This window comes from Cervus canadensis, chromosome 32 (assembly GCF_019320065.1).
Source record: "Cervus canadensis isolate Bull #8, Minnesota chromosome 32, ASM1932006v1, whole genome shotgun sequence".
In the NCBI taxonomy this organism is placed as follows: Eukaryota; Metazoa; Chordata; class Mammalia; order Artiodactyla; family Cervidae; genus Cervus; species Cervus canadensis.
The window spans coordinates 27,781,005-27,802,694 of NC_057417.1; the positions used below are offsets into that span (position 1 = coordinate 27,781,005).

General features: G+C 60.2%; 2 protein-coding genes across 6 annotated transcripts in view; one reads left to right on the forward strand and one right to left on the reverse strand.

Annotated features, from left to right (window-relative positions):
- LOC122432874 (NADPH--cytochrome P450 reductase) overlaps nt 1-13,942 on the forward strand; it is a 63,581-nt gene extending 49,639 nt beyond the window's left edge. For all 4 annotated transcript variants that reach the window (XM_043455147.1, XM_043455146.1, XM_043455145.1 and 1 more), the window contains 14 exons: nt 1,527-1,575; nt 5,343-5,471; nt 6,905-7,054; nt 7,489-7,613; nt 7,991-8,080; nt 8,428-8,526; nt 9,493-9,609; nt 9,713-9,831; nt 11,544-11,725; nt 11,833-11,982; nt 12,279-12,549; nt 12,632-12,777; nt 12,857-12,942; nt 13,435-13,942. In XM_043455147.1, the coding sequence (XP_043311082.1) occupies nt 1,527-1,575; nt 5,343-5,471; nt 6,905-7,054; nt 7,489-7,613; nt 7,991-8,080; nt 8,428-8,526; nt 9,493-9,609; nt 9,713-9,831; nt 11,544-11,725; nt 11,833-11,982; nt 12,279-12,549; nt 12,632-12,777; nt 12,857-12,942; nt 13,435-13,579 (1,858 nt within the window). In that variant the 3' untranslated portion in view covers nt 13,580-13,942. The remainder of the gene's footprint in view (nt 1-1,526; nt 1,576-5,342; nt 5,472-6,904; nt 7,055-7,488; nt 7,614-7,990; nt 8,081-8,427; nt 8,527-9,492; nt 9,610-9,712; nt 9,832-11,543; nt 11,726-11,832; nt 11,983-12,278; nt 12,550-12,631; nt 12,778-12,856; nt 12,943-13,434) is intronic.
- A 151-nt stretch (nt 13,943-14,093) lies between these two features.
- TMEM120A (transmembrane protein 120A) lies at nt 14,094-19,665 on the reverse strand. 2 transcript variants are annotated; one of them, XM_043455149.1, is made up of 12 exons: nt 19,480-19,665; nt 17,700-17,818; nt 17,356-17,472; nt 15,930-15,989; nt 15,643-15,738; nt 15,470-15,559; nt 15,201-15,266; nt 15,039-15,100; nt 14,837-14,929; nt 14,659-14,723; nt 14,513-14,581; nt 14,094-14,435 (listed from the first exon to the last, which is right to left on the reverse strand). In XM_043455149.1, exons 1-12 carry the CDS (start codon nt 19,558-19,560, stop codon nt 14,322-14,324), a joined length of 1,032 nt encoding a protein of 343 aa, XP_043311084.1. In that variant the 5' UTR covers nt 19,561-19,665; the 3' UTR covers nt 14,094-14,321. The 2 variants fall into 2 exon arrangements, with proteins under 2 accessions (XP_043311084.1, XP_043311085.1); XM_043455150.1 differs by lacking the exon at nt 15,643-15,738.
- Nucleotides 19,666-21,690: the final 2,025 nt, after the last annotated feature.

Consider the following 21,690-nt stretch of genomic DNA (forward strand, 5'->3'; position numbering starts at 1 on the left):
CCTCTGGAGCCTGTGGCCTGCAGACGCCCCATCCATTTGGTCTTCTCACACCTCACCCTGCTGAAATCACAGAGCCACCCGAATACTTTCCTCTTCCCTCTCTATCCCTGAGAGTTAGAGAAGTTCCCAGTGCAGAGCACCCCACCGGGTCGGCTGCAAAGGAGGAGATGCAGGGTTTTCAACCTAGGAGCCCGAGGCCTCGAGAGGCCTGCCTTCTCCGGTCGGGGGCCTGTTTAGTAGAAGAACCAGGCTTTGACCCTGAGCCTCTCTGCTCCTGAGGTGTGGCCCCTCCACTTCCTCCGTGATTTTCCGAGCCTGGTGACAGGCCCTGGGAAGGTAGGGGCCACCTCGTGTAGTCTCCTGCCCGCCTGCCCTTGGCTGGCCTGTGTCGCCTGGAGGTGGAGGACGGGCAGCTGGGTGCTCAGTGGATGGGGGGTGTGCCCCAGTCCCTGTCTTCAGTGAGGACGCAAGTCCACTTAGCTGAAGCTTGTATGGAAGCCTCTGTCCTTTGAGAGGTGAGAGCTTTTCCACTGATGTCAGACCCTCAGGTGGGTGGGGAGCCTCCAAAGGCCTCTGAGGCCACCCCAGCCAAGCTCCTGCCGGGCGAGGACTCAGGACCGAGCACCCAGAGCCGATAAGGCCTCGTGGGCCAAGTGCACTCAGTGCTCCTGCTGACTGCAAAGAGACACACAGGCAGCTCCCCCCAGTTGCGACACCCAGCCCTCAGGCTGAGCAAGAACACCCTGAAGGAAGTGCTTGGATGGAGGCGTGGAGACGCATTGAAGATGGTAACGGACAGTCTCATGTCAGTGGCAGGGAAGGCGCTCTGGAGGGGAGCTTGGGCCTCATGTTTTCGGGATAAGCAGGAGTCCGTGGGAAGAGGGTTAAAGGAAGGGCGCTCTAGGCCACGGCGCTGTGGGTCCAAGGGCACGGAGGAGCTAGGAGATGGCCAGCTGGTCACTGTGGCCGAGCGTTTAGATGGTGGAGGAGGGTGGATTCTGAATCGGAGGGCCCCATTTCTTTAGTTTGGCTTCTCTGCTGTGGGTCTCTCTCAGGGTGTGTCTGTCAGCCATCCTGACGTCCAGACAGGAGGCAGTGGTGGTGACAGGACCCTAGGGACCGTCACGGAGGGGTGGGCTCGGGAGGGGGCTGGCAGGCGAGGCCAGGACAGATTCTGAAGGGACTTGTGTGCCTCCAGCCTGTGGGTCATGGGAGCCGTGGAAGGTTTTAGAGTGCAGCAGTAGTGTGTTCAGAATCGTATTTGGGAGACTCCTGGTTGTCTTGAGAGGTGAGACAAAGCCAGGGGACCATGGGATGGTGAGGGTCCGGGAAGTGAACTTGACCCCTCATTCTCATGCTCTCATGTACCCACAGGTCAGCCCTGGCCCCGCGAGGTGTTGGATTTGGGTTTACCAGGTCCGGGAGCCTGGGTCCTGTCTCTTCCAGCCCCGGCACCGGACTGGAGGCGGCTAATGGCGTGGGCACCGCGGTGTCTCCCGTGCCCATCAGACAATTTTATTTTTCAGGACCTCCTCTGTCAAAGACAGAAGCTTCGTGGAAAAGATGAAGAAGACGGTGAGTTCTCTCTCTCTCTGCTCGGCCCTGGTGGGCAGGTGGGGATGTCCAGCAGAAGGCCAGCTTTGCTGGACGGGAGGAGAGAGGGCGGGAACCGGACTCAGTTCCCACGTGTGTACATTCCAGTCTAACCAGAGCCTTGAGGCTGCTCTGCTGTTGCCAGGACAGTTTACTCTGCTTGTTCAATGTTTACTTCTTGAACAAACCAAACTGTAGGAACAGACCCTCCCTCTGACTCAGATGCCACTGGTCTCCTTCTCCCAGACCAGGCTGTGTCCACAAGCAGATGTCCACCTCACGTGGCTCTGGTCCTAGCGCAGCTACAGTTCTCTCTCTTTGTTTTTGTTCATTTAAGTATCAAATTTTATGACATGGTACTTCATTCATGTAGTTAAATCCAAAACACAAACTGTTCAGGTGGAAAGCTCCTCTCCTGTCCCTGTCACCCATCACCGTTCTTAGAACTTCTTTCTGTGCATGTAATGAAAACAAATAGACTTTTAATTTTTATTTTTTAAACACAAAAGGTAGCATATTACATACACTGCTATAGACCTTATTTTTTTTTTTTCTTACTTAATGATACGTCTTGGAGATTGCCTCAAAGCAATTCAGAGATACCTCCCTCATCCTTTATTATAATTGCATAATGACTCCACTCGTGGCCACAAGTACTATAATTTGCTTTAACACTGCCTTGTTGATGGACATTTGGAATATTGGTTATCTTTAGCTCTTCCTTTGTGGCTTCCCCTGGGCTTCCCTTGTGGCTCACCGGGAGACCTGGGTTCAATCCCTGGGTTGGGAAGATCCCCTGGAGAAGGGAAAGGCTACCCACTCCAGTATTCTGGCCTGGAGAACTCCATAGACGGTATAGTCCATGGGGTCACCAAGAGTCAGACACGACAGAATGACTTTCATTTAGCTCTTACAGAGAGAGCCGCTGTGACCACGTAGATCAGTTTGCATATTTGCAAATACAGTACAGTCCCAGATGTGGAACTGTTGAATCAAATGGTACATTTGTTTGTGATAGAAGCTGCCAAATTGCACCCCACCCCACAGGGGTCACATGAGGGCAGTCACTAGCAGGGTGTGAGAAAATCTATTCCCCCACATCTTTTGCCAACAGAGTCTACTATCAAGAGTTTGGGATTTTGCCCATTTTCTAGTTTAAAAAAAAGATTTATCTCTGTAGTTCTAATTTGCATTTTTTCTATGAATGAGTTAAAGCAAATTCTCATGTTATGGGATGGCTTTTCTTTTTTCTTTTTTAATAGATTCTCTGTTCAGCTCTTTTGCTCACTTTTTCTGTTGGGATTGATCTTTCTCAGGAAATTCTTTAGAATTATTAGGGAAGCTAACACTTGTCTGTGATATGACTTAAAAATATTTTTCCCAGTTGATAGTTTGTATGTCACTCAGCTTACTGTGTGTTTGTTTTGCCATGTAAAAATTCCATAGTCCGTTTTACTTTTCTTTCTATGACTACTGGACTTTGAGTCATCATTTGAAAGGCTTCCCCACTCTAAAGAGATAAAACAATTCTTCCATGTTTTCTCTTGTATCTTTATGATTTCTGTTTTCCATTGGGAATTTATCCTGGTGTAAGATGTAAGGTTTGGGTCCAACACGTTTTTACTTAGCTGTGTAAATTCCATGTAATAAAGTCCATCTTGTCCCCACTAGTTTGGTCATAAATGTAATTCTCATTGGTATTTGAGTCTATTTCTACATTTTCCTATTCTGATACTTTGATCCAGTTGTCTATGTATAAACAATATCATACTGTTTAGTTATTATAACTTGTTTTAATATCTGTAGCACTAAGCACTTCCTCCCTCTCCCCATCACTCTTATTTTTCACTTTTCCTAGCTGTTACTTCATCTGTATTCACTTATTTTGGGTAACAGTTTTATTGGGATTTAATTCATGTCCCATACAGTTCTCCAATTTAAAGCTTACACACCAGTGATTTTTTTTTTAGTGTATTCTCAGTTGCACAAACCATCACCACAGTCGATTTTAGAACATCTTCATCTTCCCCAAAAGAAACACTTTATTATTAGTAGTCACTCCAGTTTCCCCACCCTGAGCCCTAAGCAACTGTTCATCTACTTGTTGTCTCTATAGAGTTGCCTCTCCTAGACGTTTCATGTAAGTGGAATCATACAGTACCTGGCCTTTGGTGGCGTCTTTTACTCAGCGTCATGTCTCCAGGCTTCATCTGTGCTGTAGCAAGTGCCAGCACTTCTTTCCTTTCTGCTGCCAAATGGTGTTCCAGCAGTGGGTTCATACTTACTTTTCTACAAGATTTTTTAGGATCATGTTGTTGAAGGAAAAAAAGAGCTGTTCCAGTTTTTATTAGGACTGTATTATTTCTGTATTATAGAGGGAGGACTGGCACCCTGTATGTTGAATCTCTCTGTGCAGAACCAGAGGGTCTTCTTTCCATTCGGTTGGGCCCTTTGTCACTCAGTTGTTGTTATTGTTCTTGTTTAGTCACTAAGTCATATCTGACTTTTCTGTGACCCCATGGAGTGTAGCCCACCAGGCTGTCTGTCCACGGGATTTCCCAGGCAAGAATACTGGAGTGGGTAGACATTCCCTTCTCCAGGGGGATCCTCCCGACCCAGGGATCAAACCTGAGCCTCCTGCAGCTTCTGTATTGGCAGGCGGATTCTTTACCACTGAGCCACCTGGGAAGCCCCTTGTCACTCAGTAGCTTCTTACGTGTTTCTGGTTTGGCTTATTTCTAAAGTTCTTTATATATTTTGATGCTACCATAACTACCATAGCTACTGTTTTATATTATGTTTACTTTCCTTTCCTTGATATCATAAGCATCATTTTAAAATACCTTTGTAAATGATTTTGAAATGATTTGTAGAAAATTCAGGAAATGAAAAAGGTATGAGAACAACATACAGCAGTTGTAACCCCTACGTTTTATTTTCGTCACCTGCACCTGTCAGTCAGGGCTCCATGCCAGACCAGACACCCCTCTAGGCAGTTTGGGCGCTGGAAAGTCTGCTGCTGAGGTCTGCAGAAAGGGACCAAGCGGAACGTGGCCTGTGCCTCGCTTCCGGATGCTGCAGAGCGCATCCCGTCGGCTGGACCAGTTTGCTGCATCCCTGACTGCAGGGAGTCTAGGGGATGGAGTTGGGCTTTTCCAGAGCTGCAGCGGAGGGTGCCGTGGGAGGAGGGCGGAGTCAGAGCCTGTGAGCCAGTCTAGATGTGGTACCTCTCCCCACTGTCTAGGTTTTTATAAAGCATGTGTTATTACTTTTACAAACATCCGGGAAAACTCACCCATATTTTCCCACTTAGAGACTCTTGGTATATTTCATGCTGTTCTTTTTCCTTTCTGCGTGAATGTGTATAAGCTGTGCACACAGGTCGGGTGGGTATGTAACAAAATTGGCTTATGCTATACATAGTCTTTGGTCACTTTTTTTTCTTTACGAAACGTTATTTCTGCCTTTTTCAAGTGTCATTTAAAGATGTGTCCACAGTGTAACTGAGCAGCTGTGTGTGTGGGTTACCTTGATGGTGTCAGCTGGAGCTGGCTGAGCGGCCTCTGACCCCGCCTGCCGCAGTGGCTGTGGTAGTGAGATGCTGGCCCGAGGGTGACTCAGAAAGACCTGAAGGAGGAAAGAAAGAGGGCGCCCTTAGGGGCCTGCCTGCCCCTGTGGTCACCTTGAGTCTCCGGTGAAGCCTGTGGCTCTTGGCCCCTCGCTGACCCCGTGTGTCCGGCCATCCCTAGGGCAGGAACATCATTGTGTTCTACGGCTCCCAGACGGGGACTGCTGAGGAGTTTGCCAACCGCCTGTCTAAGGACGCCCACCGCTATGGGATGCGGGGCATGGCAGCTGACCCCGAGGAGTACGACCTGGTGAGTGCTCGCCGCACCCTGACCCCTTCCTCCCAGGCAGTGCAGTTCCAGGGTGTTAAGGCAGGCGTGTCTGCATCGTGGAGACACAGAGGCAGAGTTAGGCAAAGGCACAGGCAGGATTGGGCATCTCTTGTCGTTTGTCCCGGCAGCCAGGTGGCCTCTGGACATGGAGAACGCCTGGCCCAGGTGCGTGCGTGTGCGCTCCCTTCCCAGCTCTCCACGCTTCAGGCTGTACAGGCGCTGGGCAGGTGCCCCCAGAAGGGGCCTGGGCACCTCGTGGATTGGGTGTGGCCTAAAGGAGGACAGGGTCTCAGCAGGTCAGGAGAGGAACTGTCTCTTGTGTTCCCTCAACCCCCGCTCCTAGACTGCAGTGTCAGGGCAGCTGGACTCTAACTCAGTCCCCCGACTGCCTGGGTGACCTGGCCTCACTGGGGGCCTCGTCTACAGGGAGGGGATGAGGGTGTTGGATGAGCCATCTCCGGGAACCCGGCAGCTCAGCTTTGCACGGAGGCTGTAAACTTGTGTGTCTGGGCTTGGAGAGGGCCCAGGAGAGCCCAGACACTGAGGGAAAAGCCCCCATTTGGGGCTACAGGATCCTTCCTCCCCCGTCTCCTCCTTCGGCCGTCCTCGGCACGTGACTCCTTCAGGCCCACACAGCGCTGTCTGCAAGACAGTCCCCACCTCCTGGCCCCAGCCACACCCAGCCCGTCTCTGAGGCTGTGGGGGCCAGCTGACCTTGCTCATTCTCCTCCCGGCACTGGCTCCTTTGCCAATCGTAGCTCTCCAAAGTGCAGGAAACTTCCAGCAGTCTGCTTACCTGTCTCTGAGACAGCCAGGCCAGCAGCCCCCTGGGGACACAGTGGGCAGAGAAGGGGGAGTGGTCCTTAGGCCCCAGGAGAGGCAGAGCAGCTCGTCCTGGGAAGACGCCCCAGGGAGCACCTTCCTGCATCTCCCCCGCAGGGTCATTGCCAGTCATCACATGGGCTGTTGCCGCTCCACCGTGATGAATGAACTTCCCCTGAGAACCCCTGTCTTCTGAGTGCCAGCTGCTTCCCACCTGTGCTCCTCCTTCACCCAAACCAAACCAGCCCCCGCCTACCCCCCCACACACACACACACATCCTTTGGTCTTGGGGATGGCCCACTATCCCTCTGTCTTAGGACCTGGGTTTCGAGTTGGCAGACAGTTGGTTAGGAATCCCATGAACTCAGGCGCCCTGGGACTCTGTAGGGTGAGAGGTGGCACCGTGTTCCGAGTGCCCACTCCTGGCCTGGAACCCGCTGCTGCCGTCCACACCAGGCCTCACCGTATTCTCCTGGGCCTGCTGCCCCTTTGCTCTTGAGATGCACTCTGTCCACCAGCCCAGGACTCACCCGTCTGCACTTGGGAGCCGGCTTAGTCACAGTCACTTGGCCCTGCCTCTGTCCCCCAGGCCGACCTGGGCAGCCTGCCAGAGATTGAGAAGGCCCTGGCCGTGTTCTGCATGGCCACCTACGGTGAGGGGGACCCCACCGACAACGCCCAGGACTTCTATGACTGGCTGCAGGAGACGGACGTGGACCTTTCTGGGGTCAAGTACGCGGTGAGTCACCCGGGTGGGCTCGTGCGACCTCCAGAAGCTCGTGTCCAAGAGGACACCTCCGGTTCTCACCTCGACCGGCTGAGCCCGGGCCTGGCAGGGGGCTCGTAGGCGGGAATCCCGGGAAGGGCTCACGGGTAACCCTCTCTTCCGCCCGGCCCGGCACTAAGAGCCCCGTTCCTGTGTCCCAGCCCCGTCGTGCCCAGGGCATCAGCTTCTAAAGACAAAAGGCAAGAAAGGAGTGGGATGACCAGGATTCAGCTGGGCAAGGGAGCGGGTGGGGTGGACACCCTGCCGCTGCCAGGATCCAGGCCGAGGTGGCCGCGGAGGAGCCCGAGCTGTGGGTCCATGAAACAGAGCCACTCCGGGGCCTCCCCGGAGGTACGAGGTGTCTGGCCAGACCCGCCGACCCTGACCCTGGCCCCTCACGCACACAGGTGTTTGCCCTCGGGAACAAGACCTATGAGCACTTCAACGCCATGGGCAAATACGTGGATAAGCGGCTGGAGCAGCTCGGCGCCCAGCGGATCTTTGATCTGGGGCTGGGCGACGACGACGGGAAGTGAGTCCCCCCACCCCAAGCCACCCTCAGCACCCCCCGGGCTATCGAGTGTCGGGAGCCCCAGGTTCAGGCTGGCCGGGGCCCAGGAGGGCAGGGCAGAGCCATGGTGTCGGCTCACCCCTGTGACCTGCCTCACCACCGGGGACCACCAGGCCCGCCTTCTTTGCTTGTCCACACCCTCCCGGCTCACCCAGCTCAGACGGGGCTTCCTGTGGTTACTGCAGACCCTCTGGACACTTCCTGCTGCCCTGGGTTACATCACTGGGCGGGCTGGTGTGAAATGAACCCTCGAGCTTCGAGGGTGAGCCAGGGGACAGAGGGTCCAAGCTGGCCTGGCAGCCCCGTCTGGCCCCGGGCTCATCCCCTCTGGTCCGCAGCCTGGAGGAGGACTTCATCACGTGGCGAGAGCAGTTCTGGCCAGCCGTGTGCGAGCACTTCGGGGTGGAAGCTACGGGAGAGGAGTCCAGGTGAGTGCGTGCACCTGGGACCATGGGTGGGGAACCGGCCCGGTGGGTGCAGTGGGGCTGGGGGAGGCTCAGTCGGGGTGTAGAAGGGGCCCGGGCCCAGGTGCTTGGGCTGTGCCCGCACGCGAGGGTCAGGGTGGGCTTCCCGGCCTCCTCAGGGCTGCTGGCCCGGCTGCCCCGCCTCTCCTGCCTGCCCCGCACTCACGCATCTCCTTCCTTGTGGGTCACGCCTGGCCCCGCGTCGCCCAGGCGTGCCCCATGGCCTCGTAGCCTCGCTCCCTCCTGGGGACCCTCCCCTAGCCTGCTGCCTCTCCCAGCCCTCGGCCTCACCCTGGGTCTGCCTCTTCCAGCATCCGTCAGTACGAACTTGTGGTCCATGCGGACATGGACGGGGCCAAGGTGTACACGGGCGAGATGGGCCGCCTGAAGAGCTACGAGAACCAGAAACCGTGAGTACAGAGCCAGGCCGGCCAGGGCTGGCCGCGCGTGTCTCCGCAGGCCTTTCCTGCCAGGCCCCGTCCCATGGGCTTCCTCATCCCCCCATCCGGGAGGGGCCCTGGCTGGGGCCACCCACATGTCCATTTCCACCCAGAGGAGGGCACGAAGCCCGGAGCAGAGAGACGGGGGGCTGCTCCGAGCCCAGGGTCCTGGGGACCCCTCCCCTCTTGGTGGTCCTTTGGTCCAGAGCATGGCCTTGGAGAGACTGGCACTTGCTCAGTTTGTACTTCATTTGCCTGCTAAATATCCGGGGGTGGGGGATGCCCACTGCTTCCTGGACCAGGACGTAGCAAGTTCAGCCCTGGGTCTAGGCTGAGCCTTGGCCAAAGGGCTCACTTCCTTCAAATCTGCCTCCATGTTTGGACTTTTTTGTCCAAAGTGTTCCTTTCTGGGGCCCCTCACTTGCACCTGGGCCCCACCCAGACTCGTGCTGGAGCCGCCCAGGAAGGTCCTCCTTGACCCTCCAGCAGCCCCACTCTAGGCAGCCACTGCGGTTGCAGCCGACAGCCCGTTGCAGTGACTTCCCAGGGGGATAGCCTGGCTCCTGCCTCGCTCAGTCCCAGGCCGTCACTCAGGACCCAGGCCCTTGCTCCGTCTTAACGGAACCACCTTCTTGGGCCAGGCCCTCCTTGTGCTCTGCCCACCAGTGGGTACCAGGGGCGGAGGCTCCCCCAGGTTTCAGGCCAGCCCCAGTGTCTGTAGACAGGGACACTGATAACCCAGCTTTGCCCCCTTGGGGGTGCCGGGATCACCGCCTTGGGGGGAGCTAGGAAAGCCCTGTACCTCATTGGAGAGGTTTCCTCCTGACCCAGGAGGCCAGCTTTGAAGTTCCCATGTTCTGTGTGGTCAGAAGGGTCCTTGTGGGTGCGGAGATTCAGACCGGAGGCCTGGCTCACTGCACTGCTCTCCCCACCCAGCCCCTTTGACGCCAAGAACCCGTTCCTGGCTGTCGTCACCACCAACCGGAAGCTGAACCAGGGAACCGAGCGACACCTCATGCACCTGGAATTAGACATCTCGGACTCCAAAATCAGGTACCAGCTGCTGCCACCCCCCTCCCCAAACCTTCCACCCAGGCCTCCTGTTCCTGCACAGAGCTGCTCTCCACCCTCCCCCTGAGCCTCGCATCACCCCCAGGTATGAGTCCGGGGACCATGTGGCTGTTTATCCGGCTAATGACTCTGCCCTGGTGAACCAGCTTGGCGAGATCCTGGGTGCCGACCTGGATGTCATCATGTCCCTGAACAACCTTGACGGTGAGTCCTGGGTCCCAGGCCTCCCCCTACCTGGGCCTGAGGGTGCTGGTGGGAATGGGCCCCCTGACAAGGCCCAGAGGTTGAGTTTCTGCTTGGACCTAAAGCCTGGTGTCCTGGAAGCCCGCACACCCAGGACACAGGGGCAGGTTGCAGAGCAGGCGGGAGGCAGGGGAGAAGGCAGGCCGCCTTCCGGGCCCCCCACCCCTCGCTGCCGTACTCCCTCGAGGGAACGGGGCCCGAAGACAGAGCCAGGCCCGGCTGCCCACGTCCTGTGGGGAAGAGCGCCACAGCCGGGGGCCGGAGCCCCCGCGGCAGCAATCCTGACAGACTCTAGGTCCACTGAGGGTGCTCAGCCTGCACCTTGCCGAGGGCAAGGCCACCCCACCTGAGCCTCTGACTGCGACCCCCAGCGCCCCGCACTGCCCACTGACCTGGGGCGCAGCTCTGCCTGGCCCTGCCCGCTCGCTCACCCGTGTCCTCGGTGACCCGAGCCTGGGCTGCTGCTCCGCACCTCTCAGGGTTCCAGAGTCAGCCTTGAGAGGACAGGAAAGGGGCTGATCTGCACTGGAATTCCTCGTGCTGGCAGGGGACCTGGTGGCCCGTGGACCACGGACCGGTCTTCCTCTCACTGGGGGGGCGGTGGTGGGGGTTGGGGGAGGCCTTGTGCCTCTGAAGCAGCACCTTTCTGGGGTGGGGGGTTGTCGGTGCTCACTTTCTCCCAGGAGTGCCTGAGCCCCTGTGGTGCGGGGCCCTTCTCTGCCAAGGGCTGCTCTGAGGAGGCTCAGAACGTGAGGCAGAAGTGGGACTTCAGAAGGAGCGCCCACACCTGCCCCGTGGTGCAAGGCCTGAGCCCCGGATTCTGAGCCCACACAAGAGGGTGCCTGGGCGCGGGGAACACCTGCTGCTTGATGTGGGCGCTGGGTACACAAGGACGTTCAGTTCGCGAAAATCCGTCAGGCACTGCTCACGTGACTTGTACACCCTATGTAGGTCCTGCTTCAGTAAGTTCAACCCTTCCCCCAAAGCTAGGCCCACAGCCCTCCAGGCTGAGCCGCCCTGGGCCAGGCCCTCTCCTCTCTGGGTGGCTTGCCAGCCTTGTGCTTCCCTGGGGCTCGTTGGTGCACAGGAGCCAACACCCGTGCGGTCGTGCCTGTAGGAGGTGGAGTCACTCCGGGGTCCAGCCCTGCTCGGGCCTGGCCATGGGGAGGTGTCAGTAAGGCCGGCCTGTTGACTGTGGCAGTGGAAGCCCCTCAGCAAGGGCTGGCGGAGCGCCTGAGTGTACAAGATGCCGCCCCAAACGCTTGGCATGTGGTCGCCCCATGCACCGACCTCCGCTTGTGTCCAAGAATAAAACCTGAGCTGGAGGGGGCCTGTCATCACAGCCGAAGGCCCAGTATTGGCATCTCACTGTCAGAGCCTGGCGTCCCAACAGTGGACCAGGTCCAGGCCGCAGGCAGGCAGGCCGGCCCCACTGGGGGGCTCCCCCTCGGCCACCCTGTCTGAGCAGTGACTGTCCTGGATGGGGACGGTGACAGGCCGCCCCCAACAGCATCCTGCCTCTGATGAGACTGCCTATCCAGCAGCCGAAAGCCTCAAGCCTTGCCCCAAAGCCAAGGAAGACCCCGAGAGAGCTGGCCTTGCTTCCCGCCCACCGAGCCTTGGCCCACCTGCCCCGGGAGGCCCCTCACCCTGAACCCTGCCTCTCCTTGCAGAGGAGTCCAACAAGAAGCACCCCTTCCCCTGCCCCACCTCCTACCGCACGGCGCTCACCTACTACCTGGACATCACCAACCCACCGCGCACCAACGTGCTCTACGAGCTGGCCCAGTACGCCTCGGAGCCCGCCGAGCAGGAGCAGCTGCGCAAGATGGCCTCCTCGTCGGGCGAGGGCAAGGTGGGCCTGCCCCCGGCGCCCCGAGTGCCAGCCCCCCGGCCCGGCCACTCCCCGGGCTGCCTGGGCCCCGGGGCCGCTCGCCGTCTCACCCACGTCTGTGCCCCCAGGAGCTGTACCTGAGGTGGGTGCTGGAGGCCCGGCGGCACATCCTGGCCATCCTGCAGGACTGCCCGTCCCTGCGGCCCCCCATCGACCACCTGTGCGAGCTGCTGCCCCGTCTGCAGGCCCGCTACTACTCCATCGCCTCATCCTCCAAGGTGGGGGCTCCGGCCCGCCCCCCTAGAGAAGACAGTGTTGGCTCCTCAGAGAGCCCGGGGTCTCTGGGCCGCAGCCTCAGCTCTGCCCCATGTCCATGGGCACTTTGCTTAAGACTCCCGGGCTGTGTATCCAGAAGGCTGGACCGTAAGATCGCACCCTGCCCTCCGGCCCTGGTGCCAAGAGCCAGTCAGGCCGGCTGCCAGGAAGGGGCCCTGAGCAGAGACCCCGTGACGGGGTGGGTGGCAGGAGGGAAGGGGCCTCGGGCACCGCCACGCTCACCCCTGCGCACCCCCAGGTGCACCCCAACTCCGTGCACATCTGCGCCGTGGTCGTGGAGTACGAAACCAAGACGGGCCGCGTCAACAAGGGCGTGGCCACCAGCTGGCTGCGGGCCAAGGAGCCGGCCGGGGAGAACGGCGGCCGGGCCCTGGTGCCCATGTTCGTGCGCAAGTCCCAGTTCCGCCTGCCCTTCAAGGCCACCACGCCCGTCGTCATGGTGGGCCCCGGCACCGGCGTTGCCCCCTTCATAGGCTTCATCCAGGAGCGGGCCTGGCTGAGGCAGCAGGGTGAGTGTGCGGGTCCCGGGCAGGCTCCAGGCAGGGGGCCGGGCCTGGGGCTCCTCGCTCACCCCGGCTGCCCCTGCCCCAGGCAAGGAGGTGGGTGAGACGCTGCTCTACTACGGCTGCCGGCGCTCTGACGAGGACTACCTGTACCGTGAGGAGCTGGCCGGCTTCCACAAGGACGGCACCCTCACCCAGCTCAACGTAGCCTTCTCCCGGGAGCAGCCCCAGAAGGTGAGGCCTGGGACAGGCCCCGGGGGTGGGGGGTATGCAGAGTGCGATGGGCCTTCCTCACAGGCACCCCCACCCCCAGGTCTACGTGCAGCACTTACTCAAGAAGGACAAGGAGCACCTGTGGAAACTCATCCATGAGGGGGGCGCCCACATCTACGTGTGCGGGTGAGTGGCGGGGGCGAGTTGGGCAGAGGCAGATGAGTGGGGCACAGGAGGGGTGAGGGGAGCAGAGGAGGGGGTGAGTGGGGCAGAGGAGGGGTGAGGAGGGGAGAGTGGGGCAGAGGAGGGGTGATGGGGGCAGAGGAGGGGCAGAGGGGGGTGAGGGGGGCAGAAGCAGGGTGAGGGGGACAGAAGACGGGCGGAGGAGGGGTGAGTGGGGCAGAGGGGGGTGAGGGGGCAGAGGAGGGGCAGAGGGGGAGGAGGGGGGCAGAGGGGGGTGAGGGGGGCAGAGGTAGGGGGTGAGTGGGGCAGAGGGGGGGTGAGGGGGGCAGAGGAGGGGCAGAGGGGGGTGAGTGGGGCAGGGGGCGGTGAGGGGGGCAGAGGAGGGGTGAGTGGGGCAGAGGAGGGGTGAGTGGGGCAGAGGGGTAAGGAGGGGCAGGGGGGCTGTCCTGCCCGTGGAGGGGCCCTTCCTCAGTGCCACCTCCTTCCTGTGCGCAGGGACGCTCGGAACATGGCAAGGGACGTGCAGAACACCTTCTACGACATCGTGGCCGAGCAAGGCGCCATGGAGCACGCCCAGGCTGTGGACTACGTCAAGAAGCTGATGACCAAGGGCCGCTACTCCCTGGACGTGTGGAGCTAGGCTGCCTGCCCTGCTCCGCCACTCGCGCCCTACAGACTTGCCTCCCCATCATGTAATCACACGCCTCACTCCCTTCTGTGGTCTCCTGGGTGGCTCTGCCAGGTGCCACTCTGCCGGGTGCTTACCTGCCCCAGAGGCAGGCCCAGGACAGAGGCTGCTCCCATGGACCTGCGCCCTCCGGCCATCAGCCTGGGGGCGCAGCCGAGGGTGACAGGCTGTGATGTGAACGCCTCCTGGCCCTCGGTGGCTGAACACAGAGGTCCGCCTCTCAGCTGAGTGAGGCCTGGCCCCTCCCCGTGATTTTCAATGAGTGTAAATAATTTTAAATAACCTCTGGCCCTTGGAATAAAGTTGTTTTCTGTATTTGCTGGGTAGTGCTTGCACAGATCTGAGGCCTCCATCTGGGTCTCCTGAACTCAGACCCCAGAGACACTTTGGGAGCCCCCAGGCCCCGTCTGGTGGCGGCACAGGCCCCCCAGGCCCGTCTCAGCCGCAGAAGCACACACACCGAAGCTCTCGGAGCCTTTTCCTTTATTCAGGCCACCGGCGCCCAGCTCCCACGGGGCGGGGACACAGGCCCAGGTCCTCCTCTCCAGCAACGCCATCAGGGCCCACAGAGCCCACAAAACCCAGGGGAGGGCAGAGAGACCCTCCCAGCCATGGGGAGCCCCCACCCCCTCCACACAGAGGTTCAGAAGCCCCTTCCAGGCCGGGGGTGCCGTCGGGCAGGGAGGGCCCAGCCTCATTCTTTCTTGCTCCCATGCAGCTGGTTGTGGAATTTCTGGTGCACGACCCGCAGGGTGGTGAAGAAATTGCCGAGGAAGAGGAGGAGGAAGGGGAAGCCGCACATGAGCACCTGGAGGAGCAAGCGGGGTCAGGACGGAGGCCAGGCCGGCCCTCCCCTCGGCCTCTCCAGGTGGGGGCCCGGCTCACCTGCCACTCCTTGCACTCGGGGTCCCGGGCCAGGTTGAACAACGTCAGTGCGTTAAAAAGCTGCCAGAACTGGGAGGGAGCGGGCTCTTACACATGGTCCCTGCTCGAGACAGCCAGGTGGACGGGGGGGCTCGGGTACAACTTACGTGTCCGAAGAAGAGGAAGGGCAGCAGGAACGTGAGGCCCCGCCACATCCAGGACTGGAAGCCTTCTGCAGGGGCAGAGCGGGCAGAGGACCCATCACTCAGACCCTGGGCCAGAGGCAAGGACAGGCCCTCCCGGCTCCGTCAGGACTGCAGGGCGGGGCGGCCTCGCCCGACTCACCCACAGTGAGGTCCATGGTGTGCCGCTCGCCCAGGGCCCGCAGGCGGTACAGACAGCCGCTCTGGTAGTAATACTGGAGGAACTGCACAAAACCTGGCGGGGTCAGGGGCGGGCATCAGGACGGGGCTGGAGTCCCACGTCCCTGCCCGCCCTTCCCTGGGGGGTGAGCCCTAAGCAGAGCAGGGACCTTGGAGACACTCACTCTGGTACATGGAGAAGGACAGGAACTGGTTCCGGAACTTCTGGTACATGAGGCCGTCGGGCCTGAGAGCAGAGAGCAGAGGGCGGGGTGGGCGCTTAGGGACACCCCCTCTTCTCCTTGCCCCTTGCTCCCCCGGCCCTGGGACCAAGCCGACCTGCTCACCATGTCAGCATGACTCCCGACAGGAACGTGGACACATAGTGATGGAAGACCCACCAGCCTTTGATCCTGCGTCAGGAAGCCACCGTCACCCCTGTCTCCTCAGCCCCAGGATCAGGGCTCGGGGGGGGCAGGAAGTGGGGCTGCAGTGGGAAGGAGCCAGTACCCACCCTGCTTCTCAGAGGGCCGTGGCGCCCCCTGCCCCCACTTTCCAGGGCAGCTCCAGGGCGCTCCGCCCCCCACCCCCGGGGCTGGGCCCCACCCTCGCCCACCTGGAGCCATTGTTGATGAGAATGCTTTCGCGGATGGTCAGGGTGCAGTAATACCAGACCAGCAGGAAGTTGAAGGCAGCATCTGTCACCCTGCGGGGAGGGGTGCAGAGGGCGGATGCTGGCACCTGGAGAGGGTCCAGGGGGCCAGCCCCCACCCCCCACTGGACACCCACCTGGAGTTGAGGAGGAAGCGGCAGGTGAAGGAGATGAGAATGAGGATGATGGTGAGGTAGAGCTTGAACTTCTCGTACTCGTCTTTGTAGGCAAACCTGGGGGGACACACTCGTGGGACAGGCTGGGGTGCTGGTGGGGCCCACCCAGGCCTCCGGACGGGCTGCTTGTGGTGCCATCGGGCAGCGGCCCCCGAGCCCCAGGCTCAGCCAGGGAGGCTGGGGCAGGCTGGAAGGGACCCGGGGGCGGGAAGTAGGGGGCGGGGAGGAGCCTGGCGACCACAAATTACTTAGCCTGCTTGCTCAGGAGTGTCACGTTGACGTTGCCCAGGACCAGGCTCAGATACAGTCTGGGGGAGGAGAGGTAGCCTTCAGCCCCAAGCCCACTGCAGCCACCCACACCCGTGACCGCACCGCGACCTCCTGCCAACCCCGAAGGGTGCCATCACCCACCCCATCCAAGCTCCTCTCGTCTGAGAGTCACAGCCCTGTACCAAGAGGCAGCACCTATACCGGCCCTTGTATGTTCGCATGCAAGCCCCAGGCCGGGGCTCACAGCGGTTCTGAGGCCGGCCTGCGGCCACGCAGAGGTTACAGGGCACAGCACGGGACGGAGGCCAGGCTGCCTCTCCCCGCGCCGCGAGCTCCTCCCTCTCCCATTCCCAGGGGCAGCCCTCCCCCAAACCTTCAGGCAGGTGACATCTTCCCTGCTGCCTCCCCACCCTCCTCTCTGCACACCCCTCCTCCCAGACCACCCCTTCCCACGGCCCTGGGGACTTCCCTCCACTGCATACTGAGCCTCCCTGCGGTCTCGCCCTCCACGGGCCCCACCTCTCAGCAGGCAGCGAAGCTCACGTCCTTCCTATGTACAAACTCACACACCCAAACAGAAGTGACTCCTCAACCCTCACGATGAGCTCTAGTTGCTAGTTTCCAGGCACTAGTTTCTCCTTCCACTCACCTCCAAGCTTCGGAAGCGTGGCCTGAACCTGGCTGTCTCCTCGGCTCTTCTGTCATCCCCAGTATCACCTTTCCAGCCCCACCCTCCTGGAAGTGGTTCTCTCCAAGGTCACCCGGACTTCCAGGAAACATTCCCCTTCCGTGTTACCTCTGACCACCCCCCCATGCTGCCCCGGGGGGCCATCTGATCTCAGGCTACGGGCCACTCCTTCCTCCCCTGCCTTCTGGGACATGCTTTCTCCCAGCTTTCTCACTGCCAGCTGTCTCTCTGCTGGACTGTTTTCCCAGAGCCCCGGGTTCTGCCACGTCCTCTGCTGTGACTGCGGCTGATCTAAGTGCATAATTGAGCCGTCGCTCTCTCCTGCCCACCGGGCCAGAGGGGAGCGCCGCGGGCTGGCTCCTGCTCTGGTCTCTCCGCAACCTTTCACCTCCTACCCCGTGCTCTGGACGTGACACCTGTGGCTGCACCTCTCCAGGTCCAGCCGGCTCCCTCCTCTTTATCCTTCATGACGCAGCCCAGGCGTCACCTACCCCAAGAGGCTTTCTCCGGCCTCTCAAGTGGTGAGGTACCCGTCTGTGCTCTCCCTGATTCTCTGCACGTCCCGCACAAAGCACCTGTCATCACAGTGAGCGGGCACTGTCACTGAGGCTGTCCCTGAGGGAGCACCGGGTCTGACGGCTCAGCCCGAGTGGGTCCAGGAAACCAGGCAGAGGAAGACGGGGCTGTGAACCGAGCTTGGAGGAGGGGAGTCTCACCCATTCTTCTTGGGCAAGTAGGCCTCCATATCGAAGAAGAGGCCCTGTCGCTCCTTGATCTGATTTTCCAGCTCCTGCGCGGCTTCCTCGGCCTCTGACGGGAGGGAGGGTTTGCATCTGCAGGTGGGGCCGCAGAAGCCAGAGTCAGAACACCCGACACCTGGGGGGGCAGGAGAGCAGACACAGCCCAGAGAGGGGAGAAGCGGTGCCCGGGGGCACCTAGGAGTCAGCACCAGCTCCCTACCCCACCAGGTCCGACACCCACACCCGGTCCACGGCTAGGGGTATGAGGAGGGAGGGCATGGCGGGGGCGGGGGGGGGCTGTGGAGGGGATGGGTCCTAACTTCTTCAGGACAAGGGCCAGCTCCTGGAGCCGTTTCTTCTGCCGAGTGATGGAGCTAGTACAGTTGTTCTGCAGTTTGGTCAGCTCCTCCAGCTTCAGGCGGTACAGCCGGTGGGTCTCCTGGGGACCAGGGAGGGGGAAGGCTCAGGCTGGCTAGGGGACCCCTGAGCCAGAGCCTGCTGGGAAGAGGGTGGGGCACAGACTCGCCCAGGGCTCCCCAAGAGGGTCTCAGCAGGAGAGGCGGCAGCCAGCTGAGCCAGCCTCAGGAACACCCCAAGGGTCCTCTCTCTCCAAGGCAGGCAAGGAGACAGGGCTCTTTCAACAAGCCCAGGAGCCCCCCAGCACGTCGGCCCCAGAAACAGATGCGTTCTCGGAAGCTTTTCTTAGTCTCAGCCTATCTACTAGCTGTTCCCACCCCTCTCTGGCCATCCTGAGTCTGCATTCCAAGCCCACAGGTCCACAGTCTGGACCAAGCAGGCGGCCTGAAGCCATCCCTGGCCTTCTCAGAGCCTCTCGTCCAGACAGCCTGCAAGGGCGAGGGGAGCTGAGGTTGTCCAATATGACTGCAGCTCTGGCACTCCCAGCATCTTCCTCCCGGGTTAAAGGTCACCAGGCTTCAGCCCTTAGACCTCTTGCTGTAAGACCATTCCTCTACCCTTCCCCCCAGCACCTTTGGCCCAGGGCTTCCCAGAGCACTTTGCCCCCTGGGGTGAGTCTCGAGAAGGAGCAGCCTGGAGATGGGGGGGGCAAGGGGCAGTGTGAGGAAGGTCAGGCAGGGGCTGAGGCCAGGATGGTGGTGCCCAGGCTCGGGAGCCTGGGTCTGCTCTGCTCAGGGCCCTGGGGAGAAGCACGAGTGATAGTGGCTTGGCTAGGACAGGCCAGGGGGCAGTCAGGCTTAATGTGGACAGGAAAGGGCTGGAGCCAGTCCAAGAGAGGCAAAGGCCTGATCAAGTGCCCAGATGGCCTGGGCTCTACCCTGGCTGGGGTTTGTTTCTCCTGCTCAAGGAGGGGCCACCTCGGCCTACCCCCAGCCACACACTCCCCTGTCCACCTGTCCACGGAAAAGCACAGCGGCCCATAGCAGCCAGATCCAGACAATACCGCCACCCCCCTCACCCTTGGCTTCCACTGGTCTCAGAGAGACTCCCATCCCTGTCAGGACCCTGAGGTCTCTTGGCAGGGCCCCGCCCACCCACTTTCCCCTCACTCTCTGCAGCAGCCACGTGGTCCTGTGTGGTTGGAAGCTGTCCTGCGCCCTGGACCGGCCTCGCCCCCATCCAGGGACTTCACCTAAATCCCACTTCCCCGGACCAAGGCCTGGCGGCCTCCCGTCCTGCTCCCCAGCCACACTCGGCCCAGACCGCGCGGCCCGAGGGAGGTGAAGGCCGGCCCGGCCAGCGCCCAGGCGCTTTTGCTCGGCGATTGACCCGAGACTGGCCCTGGTTAGCTCTGACTCTCCTGGGAGGGGACCAGGTCGGAGTTGGGGCCTCTTTCCGAGGTCTTCACGAGACACCGGAGGTCTGCCCGGGTCAGTAGGGTCACTCCAGAGTCGCGGCGGCTGCGCGGGCGAAAGATACCACCGCCGGACATTGATTTGAGGCCGAAAGGAGGGTCCAACCGGGGACACCGGGACCCAGCGCCTCGCTGCCGTCAGGAGCAACACCAGGGTCCCCCACCCCTGACCCCGAGCTTTCCGCAGCCTGACCCGGGGCTACCCGACCCTTGACCCCGAGCCAGACAGACATGGCTCAGAACCAATGGGAGCCCGCCTTGGCGCTCACCTGGATGCCGTGGAAGTCCTGCTGCAGCTCCTCCCAGTCCCGTAGGCAGTCGCCCAGCGGGCCCGGAGGAGGGGGATGCATTGCGGCCGGGCCGCGGGCCGGAGGAGCCGAGAGTCGAGGACAGAACCGCAACCCCGGCCGGCCAGAGGCACCTCCGCCTCCACCGCCTCCGCCCCCGTCCGCTTCCGGGCTCGCGCCGCCGCAACCACCAATGGGGAAAAGCCTGGGGCCGCGAGCCCGCTGGCCCCGCCCCCCGCCAGAGCCAATCCGGGGCCGGGACGGGGCTGGGGCGGGGCCACATGCTCCGCGAGCCGCTGGCCAGGCCGCTCCAGCGTGGAGGGCGGCAGCAGCCCCCCGCCGGGGCTCTACCCGGGATGCCAATTGCGTGGTGCTGCCAGCAGTGTCCCTGCCGGTCACGCCGGGAGTAAACCAAGGCCCAGGGAGGTGGCATTCTGCCTCAAGCACTTGCCCCCTGGGGAAGCTGCTCTTTGGCAGGGAGGCAATTCCGAGCCTCTTCTCTTGCTTGGATTTTTACGAGGACCTCTTTATGTCTCCCTGTCTCCAAGTTCACCGGTACTGCCCCTTCACACAGACACCAGGCTACCCTGACTAAAACACAAAGCCAATCCCTACCGTGTCCCTGCTGAAAACTTGCCGGTGGCTCTGACCTGCTTACCGGGAGGTGCCTAAGCCACAGATCTTCAGCCATCCCAGGCTCCGCTCCAGTTCAAGTGCTCACTAAAGCCTATACTGCCTGAAAAGCCCTTACCCCTGAGCAAAAAGCCACTGCTTGAGGGCATAGGCTTCTCTTGGGGTGCGGGGAGGAGGGGGTGCGGGGGCGCTCCTCCAACCCTCTGTAGAGTCCTAGCAGGCGACATGGCGTTCACCTGTATGCCTCGGCCCTGTCCAGGTGGTGGAAATGTTTGCTTAATGAATGTGGACAGACATGTTAAATGCTCCATCAGTCCCCTTGTCCCTTGACTCCAGGCTTTTTCGGTGGGTGCTGCCCTCACTTGGAATCGCATTTCTGAGGAAAACTCCCTTTAAGACCTGAGGAATTTCTAGAAACCCTGGCACGGGGTTGGAATGGAAACAGTGAGAGACTTTATTTTGGGGGATTTCAAAATCACTGCAGATGGTGACTGCAGCTATGAAATTAAAAGATGCTTGCTCCTTGGAAGAAAAGCTATGACAAACTTAGACAGCATATTAAAAAGTAGAGACATTACTTTACGGACAAAGGTCTGTCTAGTCAAAGCTATGGCTTTTCCAGTAGTCATGTATGGATGTGACAATTGGACTATAAAGAAAGCTGAGCACCGAAAAATTGGTGCTTTTGAACTGTGGTGTTGGAGAAGACTCTTGAGAGTCCCTTGGACTACAGGGAGATCCAACCAGTCAATCCTAAAGGAAATCAGTCCTGAATATTCATTGGAAGGACTGATGCTAAAGCTGAAACTCCAATATTTTGGCCACCTGATGTGAAGAACTGACTCATTTGAAAAGACCCTGATGCTGGGAAAGATTGAAGGCAGGAGGAGAAGGGAACAACAGAGGATGAGATGGTTGGATGGCATCACCGACTCAATGGACATGAGTTTGAGCAAGCTCCGGGAGTTGGTGATGGACAGAGAAACCTGGTGTGCTGCAGTCCATGGGGTCGCAAAGAGTTGGACACAACTGAGCGACTGAACTGAACTGAACTGGCGTGGGGGATGGGAGGGTGGGAATCTCTTCGTGGTGAACACAGCCAGGCAAAAATGAGTGGGGAGCAACAAAAGGAAAGATCCAGCCCACAAGGAATGGACCAGTGGGAGCACTGCGGAGTGATGGGAGATGAGGCAAGGAGATGCCCTTGTGGCATGAGTCTCTCAAAGCTGTGAAGCCTGGCACCTGAGCCAAGGCTGGGTTTGGCACCTCTGGGGCTGGGGATCTCCTCCAGTGGGTGGGCATTTTGACACCCCCTGTGGAGCAATGCAAGGCTGGGGGAAAACTTGGAGCTGCCTAGGGGCAGCCTCCCAAAGGACCACGTTATGGGAGACAGGAGGGGCAGCTGCTCTGGCAGCCAGATGCTCCTCCCAAGGCAGCCTTGGGAGTGCAGTGGGGGTGATCCGGACGCCCAAGGGATGGGTTCTTGCTGAGTCTGAATACCTTCTATGTGGCACCAATGAGGAACCCGGGAAGAACCACTGCAGGAGGCTGACACAAGGC